The sequence below is a fragment of the Pan troglodytes genome, chromosome 1 (genome assembly GCF_028858775.2).
Source record: "Pan troglodytes isolate AG18354 chromosome 1, NHGRI_mPanTro3-v2.0_pri, whole genome shotgun sequence".
Lineage (NCBI taxonomy): Eukaryota > Metazoa > Chordata > Mammalia > Primates > Hominidae > Pan > Pan troglodytes.
The window spans coordinates 5540682-5554300 of NC_072398.2; the positions used below are offsets into that span (position 1 = coordinate 5540682).

The 13619-nt window shown below is 37.2% G+C and overlaps 1 protein-coding gene and 1 pseudogene across 5 annotated transcripts in view; both read left to right on the forward strand.

Moving 5' to 3' along the window:
• The window catches only part of AKT3 (AKT serine/threonine kinase 3), a 360266-nt gene that overhangs the window by 232526 nt on the left and 114121 nt on the right, over positions 1 to 13619 (forward strand). For all 5 annotated transcript variants that reach the window (XM_016934876.4, XM_016935872.4, NM_001280064.1 and 2 more), the window contains 1 exon segment: positions 12239 to 12304. In XM_016934876.4, the coding sequence (XP_016790365.1) occupies positions 12239 to 12304 (66 nt within the window).
• On the forward strand, positions 1405 to 2838 carry LOC107973515 (fatty acid-binding protein, brain-like; annotated as a pseudogene).

Sequence of the window (13619 nt, forward strand, 5' to 3'; positions counted from 1 at the left end):
TTTTTTCCTGAGATTGGGACCAAGAAAAAAGTATTTTCAAGATCAATCAGTATGTCTCTCTCTCTTTTTTTTTTTTAATTGAAACAGGGTCTCACTATGTTGTCCAGGCTAGTCTTGAACTCCTGGACTCAAGTGATCCTCCTGCCTTGGCCTCCCAAAGTGCTGGGATTACAGGTGTGAGCCACTATGTCTGGCTGAGTATGTCTCTTTTAGATTGTTTTATTGTGAGAACTTCTGAAACCATGTCAGAGACTGCTGATGCTGTAGATGACACTATATTATTCAAGTCTTGATTATCTGCTGTGAGTTTTCATGAATAATTCACCTTTTTCATGCACGACACAGAATTTGTTGGTAACAGCACTCCAGTGTCGAACATGTCATTAATTCATGTGCTAAATCTCTTTTGGTCCACCATGATACTGTTTCAAATTAACAACCTATGTGAGCTGGGGAAGTTGCACAGATTCTCATTTAGCCTGTTCTGACTGAAGGGAAAACTAACAAGCTTTCTGCAGTATAGTAGCTGAAGTTTTCCCTGGTCAAACATCATATCCTTCCCCAAAACATATTCAGGTAATGTGGATGCAAATACTTCCAAGATTCATTCAAACATACTAATTTTCATCCAAATTTTAATTTAATCCTATCAGCCATTTCATCCTCATATCCTGTCTTTCTAGTTATTGCCTCTGCTAGGATTTTACCAATAGGTTTTGGAATCAGAGGCACTGAATTCTATGTCAGGAACCCCTGGAAGGTTTCTTTTTTACCTTCTATTGTACCTACAGGTGTGCATATGGCCTTCAGTCCCTACTAGGAGATTAGTTAAAAGAAAGCCCTGCTTCTGTGTCAGTCCTCATCCTGATTAATTTGGTAGCCCATCACCTCTGATGATTTGAACTGAGGTTCTTCATTGTCATTTTTGCTTCCCAGCTTGGTGCATTCCTTGAAATTAGGGTGCATAGAGTGTTTGTTTAGGGCCCTTCAGTGTTGGGGGACTAAGAGGCGCTCCCATTGGTAAACCTAACTTCTGATAGTGCAGCATTAAGACCTTTGTGTTAACATCAGTGTCCATTTTATTCATCCCATCTCTTAGTAACCATTTAAAACTTCATCCTGCTTGGGACTTCGTTGACTATCTGTTTTGTGTTACCCATTCACTTGTGATTCAGTCTTATTTTCTTAGCATCTGTAAGACCCATATTAAGAAGCTGAGACAACAAATCTGACACATTTCTTGGACCATTGATAGATTTTGCAGCAGTTATATCAGATGCCTGCCTAGAGGGGCCCCTTTAGTCACAGTATTTACCATGATTTAAAGGGCATATTAAGGATGAACAAACATCGCGATGACCATGAAGTTAATCCAGCATGGTTTGCATATGCAGCTTACCAGCTATGTCATCTATGGAGGAGTGCCACTTGGCATTTAAAGGAGGGGAAGGACCATTTCCCTTTTCAGGGTAAACAAATTTTACAGTGGCTTTTACCCAGTCCACCAGACTAGCTGTCCCTTTAGGAACAATCTATTGTGTCTTTGGATCATGTACAACAATCCATGATTGTTCAGTAATAAGGTTCCTGCATCAACCCCAAGCAGACTTCTTCATTCTGCAACATTCAGAATCAAAGATACTGCTCCCAAGTTAGTCACTCTCACAATCTATTTTCTTAAATGTTTTTCAGGAACCCGATGAATACCAGTTCACAAGGCAAGATAACTCCTTCACACATAACCCCTGCTTCCAGTACTGTCTTGGTTTTGTCACCCACCATTTGGACAATGTTCCTGGTGGTCAAAGGCCATAGAAATACTGTCTGTTTTTTTCAGCATAATTTTCCATTGGGTTTATCCTGGAGGCTAACAGCCATAGCTCAAGCTAACCAAAATCCAAGCTTTTTGAGCATCAGGATTTCCTTAACATTCTCTCTTACTTTCATTTTAGCTGTTTTAAAATACAGCAGACTGGGCCAGGCGCAGTGGCTCACATTTGTAATCCCAGTACGTTGGGAGGCCAAGACAGGCAGATCACTCGAGGCCAGGAGTTTGAGACCAGCCTGACCAACATGGTGAAACCCTGTCTCCACTAAAAATACAAAAAATTAGCTTGGCTTGGTGGCATGCGCCTGTAATCCCAGCTACTTGAGGGGCTGAGGCAGGAGAATCACTGGAACCCAGGAGGCAGAGGTTGCAGTGATCTGAGATCATGCCACTGTACTCCAGCCTGGGAGACACAGCGAGACTCCCTCTCAAAAAAAAAAAAAAAAAAAAAAAACACAAACTGCAGTGGCAGTAAGTCCAGCAGCTTCTCACTTCTGTCTCTAAAGTGGGGAAAGGGCAAGGGTGGAGGAGGCTTTCTGTAATACCTGGAAGCTGACCGACAGAACTTTGATGAGTACATGAAGGCTCTAGGGATGGGCTTTGTCACTAGGCAGGTGGGAAATGTGGACAAACCAACAGTGATTATCAGTTAAGAAGAAGACAAAAGGTGGTGATGAGGATTCAAAGTATGTTCAAGAACACAGAGGTTAGTTTCCATCTGGGAGAAGAGTTTGATGAAACCACTACAGATGACAGAAACTGCAAGTTTGTTGTTAGTCTGGACAGAGACAAACTCATTCACATACAGAAATGGGATGACAAAGAAACATATTTTATAAGAGAAATTAAGTATGGTGAAGTGGTTATGACTTACTTTTGGTGATGATGTGGTTGCCGTTCACCACTATAAGAAGTCATAAAAATGTTCATGGTTTGGTGCTGGAAGAGCTCTTTAGTTTTCCTCTTTACTCAAGTCTCAGTGCTATCCTGCTGTTACAGTATGGTTGATTAAATGGTTATTCTTGGTGTGGAGGTGGAAAATGGTGATTTAAGAGTTTGTTATTCCAAGCAGTTAGCCTAATTTTAACCTGGAAGTTTATCATGTTTTATAATTAAATTTTTGTCTTAAAAAAAGTGGATACATTTTATAATTTCCTTTGAAATGCAAATCAAATTGGAATAAAAATCTTACATGTGGGGAAAAAAAGTACAAGTTACCAGTGGATTGTGTATTTAGCTTGTTTCTCATCATTTTGCATTTCTTTATGTATCCAGTGATCTAAGTCCTTGAGATTTTGGTCTGTCATTTCTAAATTCCATTGACAACTTCTATATGTAGTAACAGCACAGTACAGCTGCCGTCTCATGCCATTGGTCACTGTATACCCATTTAGGCATCAGAGTTTGTCATTGTCTGCCCTGTCATTCTTCCTTTTTTGAAACAATGTTTTTGCCATGCTTTAATGAGTCCTACTTATGATGGCAACTGTGTCAGCTGTCCCTAAGACCACTCTCAGGCTCAGTGAGTCATGACTCACAAGACTCAGAAAAGACTCATGGTTATTGTTTATGATAGTGAAAAGTACAGATTAAAATCAGCAAAGGGAAAACCACATAGAGCAAAATCGTGGAGAAACCAAGTGCAAGCTTTAAGGTATCTTCTTCCAGTGGAGTCACATGGATGGTGTGGTGAAATCAAGGATCTCCAGAGAGACAGACACAATCGGATACATATACATATATGAGAGAGAATTCACTGGGAAATTGGCTCATGTGATTATGGAGGTTGAAAATTCCCAAGACAGGCCATCTGGAAGCTGGAGACCTTCGGATGCTGGTAATGTATCTCAGTCCAAGTTCCCTGGGAAGCTGATGGTGTAATTCTTAGTCTGAGGCTAAGGGCCAGGAACCTGGGTTTTGGTGGGAAACTAGGGAGTTGCTGGTATAAAGCCTGGAGTCCAAATGTCAGAGAGCCTAGAGTTCTGATGTCCAAGGACAGGAGAAGAAGAGTGTCCCCATTCCAGGAGAGCGCCTTTTCTTTGCTTTTTTTGGTCCTATTTGGGCTCTTAGTTGATTGGATGGTGTCTGCTCACATTGTGGGTGAATATTTCTCACTCAGTCCATCAATTCACATTCCAGTCTCCTCTGGAAACACAGAAACAGCTATTAGTAATGCTTTACCAGTTCTCTAGGTATTCCTTAATCCAGTCAAGTTGACACATAAGTGCCTCTGTGATGGTTAATTTTTAATTCTCCCAGTAGTGAAGTGTTGTCAACTAAAGAAGCTTACCTGAGCCTTGGTGTCCAGGGTTTTTATTGGAAGTCAGTCACATAGGCAAGCAGTACCTTCATGACTGCCCTGAGATGCTCAGATTCCAACCTCTCAGAGCAAAATCAGGCACGAAGTATTAATCATGCATCCTGTTGTTTGCATAAACTATCTAGTCAAACTGGTACCATGTGGCCCAAGATCTCCAGCATACAAAAATACTCTGACCAGGCAGAATATTTCAAAGGCTCAGAATTCATTTCCCAGGAGTTGGCCAAGGGCCAGTTCTGAAGACTGACTTTTTTGGGAATGTGTAGAGTTTGGGCAACCCAGGCCTGATGTGTTACCCTTTTTCTGCACGTAAGTCCATTAAAATAACCCAATGCGTTTGCTTGATTACTGGCATCTCTTTTTCCTTGGACTCTTAAGTTCTTACTGGTGGATCTTAACTGAAATCTCTTAACGTGATCAGCCAGTTACTTTGTTCTCTTCTTTCATGTTCTTTTGAACCTCTGTATTAAACATTGCATCAATGATTGTGGTTTATTGTAGGAAGCAGATAATGGTTTGATCTGCTATACCTTCATCAACTGTCATTGTTCTATTGGGAGTATGATTTCAGTGATTTATGTTCTAGAGTTATTTCATGCAGTTCGTGTAGCTTCTATTCTTCAGCAGCATGTACCAAGGTTATTCATTATTTACTAGTTCATTCACTCATTATTTCAATAAATATATGTCGAACACCTAATTATTTGCTAGGTACTGCTCTAGGCACTGGGACCATTTGAACGAACAAAACTGACAAACTCCTCTCCTTTGGGAAATTGTATTCAAGTCAGCAATTAGAGAATAAATAATACACATAATAAATAAACCATAGAGTATGTAATAAACTAATCCATACTTACAGAGAAAAGTGGAGTAGGGAAATAAGGAATAATGATGGTAGCGATTTTGGGGACTTAATGCAGTTTTAAATAGCATGACTATGGAAGGCCTCACTGAAAGGTGAAATTTCAGCAAGCATTTGAAGGAGATCAGGAAGCAAGTCCTTTAGATATTTTGAAGGAAGAATGTTCCAGCAAGGGGAAATAGCAATTGAGAAGGCCCTGAGGAGGGAGCTTACTTAGCACATTCTAACACATTCTTTGAATAGCTAGGAGTCTAGCATGGTGTGGAACAAGAATGGTGTAGGATGTTTGTAAGGATATTGGCTTTTACTGTGAATGAAGTGGGAAGCCTTTGGAAATTTTTATGCCGTGTAGTTACACAGTCTAGTTTTCAGTATCACTTTGGCTGCAGTGTTGACAATAGACTGTGGATTGGAAGCAGATAGTTTGCTAATTGCAGCAGTAATCTAGATAATTGATGATAGTGGCTTGTACTAGGGTAGTAGCAATGGAGGTAGTGATGATAATGAGACCTTGGGTGTATTTTGATGAAGAACCAACAGGATTGCTTGACAGATTGAATGTAGAGTATGAGTGGGAAAAAAAAGGAGTTGGAGATCATTGTTAAGATGTTTGGTCTAAGCAACTGAAAGCATGGTATTGCCATTCACTACATTGAAGTTGACTGCAGGAGAAACTTTTCAAGGGGAGATTTGGAATTAGGTTTTAGATATGTCAAATTTGCTATTTTTGTTAGATACTCCAGTTTATGTTATTGATTATACATCCATGCCAAATAGGCATTTTTTAAGTTGAGGAAAGAAGTCTAGATTTGAGGTATAAATTTGGAAGTCTGTCAGCATATATCCTGTATTAGAGCCATAGTCTGAATGAGTTCACCAAAGGAAGAGTGTACCCAGTGAAGAGAATTCTGAGGACTAAGTCCTGGAGATGCTTACAGAATAAGGGTTTCAGAGCAAAGGAAGCAGCAAATGAGACTGCGGAAAGACAACCACTGAAGAGGAGGAAGATGAAGAGATTAGGATGTCCTGGGACCCAAAAGAAGAACACGTTTTCAGGAGGAAGGAGTGATCAAATGTGTTAAATGTTACGTTTATGGCTTCTCTTCTGAGTAGGAAGTAAGATCGCATTTTGAAAGTGTGAACGAGTGAGACTGAGATAAAGAGAGACAAATAAATGAAAAGCTCCTGTGCTTGGAAGTCAGCACAGACCTGGGTTCTAGTCTTAGCTTAGTAGCTTGACTAGGTAAGGGTTAGTGTGTACATTTAAGTATACCTACCAGGCAAGGAAGAAGGCCTGGGAAAGATTTGAAACAACCATCCTGAGAAATTGAAGAGTGACCTAAGTAGCGATGGATGAAAGAGGCCTCAGAAGATTCAGCTGAGTTTTTAGGGAGATTCCAATGGTGTTAGTCAATATGTTTGTGTAAATTTATCTTTAGATGTGAAATACAGAGTTAAGAGGGTAGAGATGAACTTGTCCCAATACCGCGTATGAGAGAGGCAGAAGAAAGACTGGAGTCCAAAGTGATTATATCATGATGGAAGTCAAAGGAGTTCATTTGGCCTTCATCTAAGGAATGTTTGGAACAGGAGCATCAAGAACAAAGTATCAAACACAATACTCGAGAAAGGCGCAATAATGTTTGTAGTTAACAGAGAACAACGGTGCTTTCATCTCCATCAAGGTGAGAAATCTTCAAAAAAAGGAATAGAAATCAAGGAACAGAAGACAGTCTGACAGTTGGAGAATGGAAGAAGTATTAGAAGTCATTATCTGGGCCAGTGCTCAAGTTTTCAAGAAACAAAAGTTAGAACCCAAAATTTAGAGCTTGATAAGTGTGACATCTCTCCTCTGGCAGGAAAAAAAAAAGTATACATTGCTAACATATGGCTTGTTGAGACAGTGGAAAAGTAAATAATAATCACTGGTAATCATTGTTTAATTTGTAAAAGTGTGTCATATCACTACTCATCAGGGAAATGCAAATCAAAACCACAATGTGATATCATCTGTATTAGTTCATTCTCACACTGGTATAAAGAACTGCCCAAGACTGGGTAATTTATAAAGAAAAGAGGTTTAATTGACTCACAGTTCTGCGTGGCTGGGGAGGCTTCAGGAAACTTACAGTCATGATGGAAAGGGGAAGAGGCATGTCTTGTGTGGTGTCAGGCGAAGAAAGAGCGAGTGTTTGAAGAGGAACTGTCAGACACTTATAAAACCATCAGAGCTCCTAAGAATTCACTCACTATCACAAGAACAGCGTGGGAGACACTGCCCCCTGATCCCAGTCACCTCCCATCAGGTCTCTCCCTCGACATGTAGGGATTATGGGGATTGCAATTCAAGATGAGGCTTGGGTGGGTACCTAACCATATCATCATCTCACCCCAGTTACAATGACTTTTATCAAAAAAACAAAAAAATCACAGATGCTAAAGGGAACTCTCCTATGCTATTGGTGGGAATGTAAATCAGTATAACCACTATAGAAAACCATATGAAAGTTCCTCAAAAACTAAAAATAGAACTACCATATATATATCCAAAGCAAAGGAAATCATCATATCGGGGAGACATCTACACCCTTAGGTTTATTGCAGCACTATTCACAACAGCCAAAATATGTAATCAACCTAAGTGCCCATCAATGAATGAAAGGATAAATGCGATATACGTACAGAGTGGAATATTATTTAGCCATAAAAAGAATGAAATCATGTCATCTGCAGCAACATTGATGGAAATGGAACCCATTATGTTAAGTGAAATAAGCCAGGCACAGAAAGACAAATATTGCACATTTTCTTATGTGGGAGCTAAAAAACGAGATTGCATCAAGATAGACAGTAGATTGGTTGTTCCTAGAGGCTGGGAATGGTAGGGGGATGGGGAGATGGAGTTGATTAATAGGTACAGAAGTACAGTTGTAATAAGACCTAGTGTTAGATAGTTCAGTAGGGCGACTATAGTTAACAGCCACCTACTGTGTATTTTAAAATAGCTGGAAGAGAAGAATTTGAATGTCTCCAGCATAAAGAAAAGTTAAAGGTTGGAGGTGATGAATATCCCCATTACCCTAATTTGGTCATTACACATATGGAATGTGTCAAAACAACACATGTACCCCGAAAATGTATACAACTATTATGTATCAAAAAAACATGTGCCAAAGTAACATTTCTCTACCCTCTTCCCGTTTCTCCCACCTGATTCGTGTCTTCCTCTAGGTCTCATTTGTAGCTCTGGGTTGATGGAGGAAATGGTTTAGACAGAATGTGTCTTGATTTCAACTAGACTTGTGGTCAATTTGGAGAAAATAATGTGAGCAGAGTACCTAGTGAAGTAGATAGTAGGTTGTTTGAAGATGGGAGGCAGTTTTGTGAAGTAGAAATGACCTTTACTATTGAACTTAGATGTGGGATCAGTTGGTGCAGGGATTAAAGGAGATGACACTCATGGTGTTCTTGATCATTAAGGGTAGAAATTTTCTTTTTCTCCTCTTGTTTGCCCTCTCCTACACCTCATTCCCTCAAATAACCTAATTACCACAAAACATCGAGAGGGTCAAATGAAAGGAGAACTTTAGATCATGTGTAGTAGAGGGTGAATGATAAATTGGAGAGGATTGGGAAAATAAAATATTAAAAAGACTATTCCTCTGCCTCAAGAAATAAAATCCCATTCCCCCTAATTCTTCTTTCTATGAAAGAAATTAGATTTAAAAGTTCATTATTTACTATTTTACCATGGATAAATATACGTAAATTTGTATCTCAAAAGCTTTTCCATGAAAAAAAATACATTGTACCCCAAGCATTTCTAGAACTCTTCATAATTATGATCAACAAATGGATTTTTTAAAAGGCATCACATTGTTTTAGTCACTGTTTTACTACTGTTATTTTTAACTTTTTGTTTTGACATGTTGCTTTTAATTGTAATTAAAAATTATTGGCATCTGTGTTTACTTTTTAGCTTGCGCATACCTTATCTTCATAGCAGAAACTAATTAGTATGTAAAATACAGTACCATTAAATATGCATTAATGGGAAGAAATTCTAATCTGATCAGCTGTAAAATATGTCAGAAAATACATTTTGGTATGTACATGGTGTTCATTCCAGTTCCATTCTCATAACAAATACTGTTTTTGCTTTTGCCTCCATACGTCTTTACTTGGTTCCTTGGATGTGGTCAGATTACAAATTTAGGGGGTAGAAAAGTCTTCCCTCATGAAAGTTACTAAGTGATTTAGAAAAATAACTATTATGTGTGATAAGCCTGTTTTAACAAAATAGAATGTAATACCCCACTGAAAATATTCAAAGCACTAGAATATCTTTTCTATTTCTAAATAAATTTCATACATACTTTTCTCTAGTCTTTTCCTAATTTCTTGACCCAGATCACTTAACATCTTAAACCACAACAGGTAGATGTTATCTTCTGTGAATTTCTTTCTGAACTGCCTATAAAAATGTCTGTGATTCACTCTCATGTTGGAGGCATGTAACTTTTATATTAGCACCGTTAACTTTATATCTCAGAACTATCCCCTTTTTCTTGTTCCGCTGCCACCATAGTAGTCCAAGCCATCCTCACTTCTCTCTTGGGGTTCTGTAATGCTTTCCTAATTGATCCTTCTTAGAAGAACGTGAGTAGACTTTTACAAACATTATGTCACCCCCACCCCATCACTTTTCTCTATGTCCCACACCATCACAATACCCAACTTACACTCTACCAATAGCATTGGTTTTCCCTTACAGCCCCATTGACAATAGTGGATAACCTCCACTTTTTCCTTAATATCACTTATCAGAAAGAGTAATTATTTAACTTGGATAATTTACTTGTTTGTGTTTTCCACTAGCCTTTGAACTCTATGAGCAATGGGATCTTTTTTTTTTTATTAAGTTACCTTATACCAGCACTGTTCTTAGCAATTAGTGAGTACACATCAGCAGTTTTTTTTTTAAGTGAATGGACTTGGTTCAGTATATCACAAAATAGCCACTTGTATAATGCTTAATTATGTATTTCATATTCCCTCTGTGATGCTCATTAACTGTAGTATCCCCTTCTCTGGTTTTTCCCATTAACACTGATCACCATGTAAGTAGAATTAAAGCTCCATGAGAGCAGAGAATTTTGTCTATTTGTTCAGTGTCCTGTCTCTGATGTGCGGACGAATACCCAGAAGATACTTGTTTCATATGTGTTGAAGAAGTCGGTGGGTGGGTGGGTGGATGGATGAATGAGCTCTTGCACACTTGACGTCTTGGAATTCTTTCCTATGATACACAATTCAGTTCAATAGACATTTATTAAGTATCTGCTGTATGCTTACCATTATGTTAGGCACAGTGTATATGGAAATCAGTAAGTTCTGGTGTCATTTCTGCTTCTGATTTATTTTGTTTTACAATGTTTGCTATTCTAATTAACTTAGGAACTATAGTACGATATGACATTGGCTTTCAAATTGAGCACTTAAAACTGACTCCTATAAAACAAATAAGACTGAGATGATTTCATGTTTATGCTTTCCTTCACTCGTTGTTAATTATACTTTCTGTTCAGACACAATTGATCTTACCTTCTTTGAATGGTTGTGGGATCTTAGCTTCTTTGATTAATCTAGTTATCATTATCTTTCGAGTTTAAGGTCAAATATTTTTATAAAGATAACAAATATAATGCAGTGTCCTGGTGTTTTGCTTTTCATGTCTTTCTTCTATCTAATTTTGATTTTCTGACAGTGTTAAGAAATTGATTCAGCAAGGGCTTTATTTAAGATCTTGCCAGAAGTGAAGAACAGAGATGCTGTGTTAGTTTCAGCAGTTGTCTTCCTTTCGTTTCTTCTTTAAGATAGTGTTACTTTTGAAATATGAAACATTATCTCCAGTTCTCCATATGTTGAAGAAAACACTAGTTTGCTTTTGATATCAATATGAGATTTATGCCCAAAGTTGGGGAAAACATTCTTAGCTTATTTTTGGTTTGAAATATACTTACATTTTAAAATGATCACCTACAGTAGGAGGGTTGTGAGCTTTTTTTTTTTTTTTTTAAGAAAACCACATTAAACCTGTAGTCTCTGGAGCTAAGCTATGAGGACGAAAAAGCAAAAGAAGGATACAGTGGACTTTGGGGAGTTGGGGGAAAGGATGGAAGCAGGGTGAGGCATAAAAGACTACACATTGGGTACAGCATATGCTTCTCAGGTGATGGGTGCACCAAAATCTCAGAAATCACCACTAAAGAACTTATTCATGTAACACCACCTGCTCCCCAAAAACCTATTGAAATAAAAAAAAATGTGTAACACCCACGCCCCCAACCAAAGGAAAAAAAACAACCTGTAGTCTCTGCTACTTGGGAGTCTGAAGCGGGAGGATTCCTTGATCCTCAGGAGTTTGAGCTCAGCCTGGGCAACATAGCAAGACCCTATCTCTAAAAAAATAAATAAGGAAGCATATAAGGCTGGGCAATGGTGCCTCACATCTGTAATCCCAGCTACTCAGGAGGCTGAGACAGGAGTAATGCTTGAGTCCAGGAGTTCAAGGTTACAGTGAGCTGTGATTGTACCACTGTACTCTATCCTGGGCAACAGAGCAAGAACTTGGCTTTAAAAATTAAGACGCAAATTAAAAAGCCACAAGCAGAAAGGTATATATTTTTATACTCTGTTCCTTTCTATTTCTAAAATGTGTAATTTAGAACTAAATATTGCATGTGTATTCTGTGTTCTAATAACTGATTTATTTAAAGTACGAGACTTTTAAATTCTTTGATATTTATTGGGAAATATATCCTTTCATCCCCCTGAATAAAATGTATTACAAACATGGAGATATTAAATTACCTCAAGCAGAAATATTAGTTGATAAATTGTTCCCTTCAAGGAGGAAAGCTCAATATTTAATTTTCTGTGTCCCTGATAATTTTCTGACTGATTTTTATATCATCATTGATATACTTTGATTAAGTATGAGTGAATTTATATGAACTTATACAGTCATCTGAATTAAATCATTAATTTGAGTTTTTTTGTATTTTGGTGGAGAGAATGCTGAGTGGTAAAGGAAGCATGCCACTGTGTTTTAAAATCCTTTTCGATCTCTGGGCTTAACCTCTTCCAATTTTAGAGAAATAGTGAAATTATTATTATCAGTGCTCAAAACATATATTGAAGGTTTGCCTTTTTTCTTTTGTAGGATGAAGTGGCACACACTCTAACTGAAAGCAGAGTATTAAAGAACACTAGACATCCCTTTTTAACAGTAAGTGACTAGAGGACAGATGTTATAATTGTAACATTTGAAGTTTAAGGAATTTTATGTTAGAAATTAAATTGTGAAAAATACTATTCATTTAGATATCTCATTTTCTTTGTGGAAAGACCGTAAGTCAAATTTCTTATAACTTATTAGAATGTATGGATTTTTACCGTGTGTATGCATTGATAATTCCTCCCATTATGCATTTATTACTTTTTTGAGAATTTTTTTTCTCCCATGAATCTCTTGCCATTAAAAACAAAAACAGACCATAGAATTAATACATTACCTCTGGCATTTTAAGGAGACTATTGAGGAAATGGCTGATTTTTAAAATTTTCTTAAATGTAAAGATTTTATGTTTGTTTTATTGGCTTCTGATAAATATTTTAATAATCAGAAGCATTTCTTCAAATATGGAAGGCAGAAATGTTTATCGAATATATTTTATAGAAATGAGACTTCTTTGAGGGATAGAGTACTTTAAGAAATATGGGAATGCTAAATACATTAGAGGTGGGATAAGCCATGCTACGTTTTTTTCACTAGACAAAGTATAAACTGATTATATGGTATGCCTACAACTTAGTTGTCTTGAAAGAAACTGGATTTTTTAGTTCTGTTCTTAGATTCCTTGTAATATAGGGATAATTGGTAAAGTTTCTGTATTTTCTTGGTTCCGATGAACTATATTGAGATGAAAAATAATAGCTAGACTTTCCAAAGTGGAACCCTTTACACTGTTTGGAATATCTGAAATAGACATTTTCAGAGCTGTCAGTAGATACCTAGACTTACTTTGCTACCTTTTTTGGTGTGTTTATTGTCTAGTGTAATAAGATAGCATTTGGGTATATTTTAATAACCTATATATAACCTACAAAATTATATAAACCAACTCTGTTGGGTTGGGTTCTGTTGTGCACTCAATATGCAAAAAGTGATGTTGTCATTGTATTAGAAACCTGAGTATAACAACCGTAGCTACATTCCTAAGGAACTTCAACTAGTGTAATTTGTTGGCCACGCTGTGAGGTTGCATGGATGAGAACCTTGAGTACTAATGCAGCTTCAAATCAATGGCAAATTAGATTGAGAAGTGCTTGTTGCAATTAAGTTTACTTTTACTTGAAATTTTAATTTTAGTTTTTCTTGTAATAATACCTATTGTGAACTAAACATTTGTTTTATGTTTCTCATAAACTCTTAAGCACTTTTAAGTAGTAAATAAACTCTTAAACAATAACAATTCTTTTCATCTTTCATGCTTACTATTTCTATGTGTTCTATTTTTAGTACTATTATAATTATAAGAATA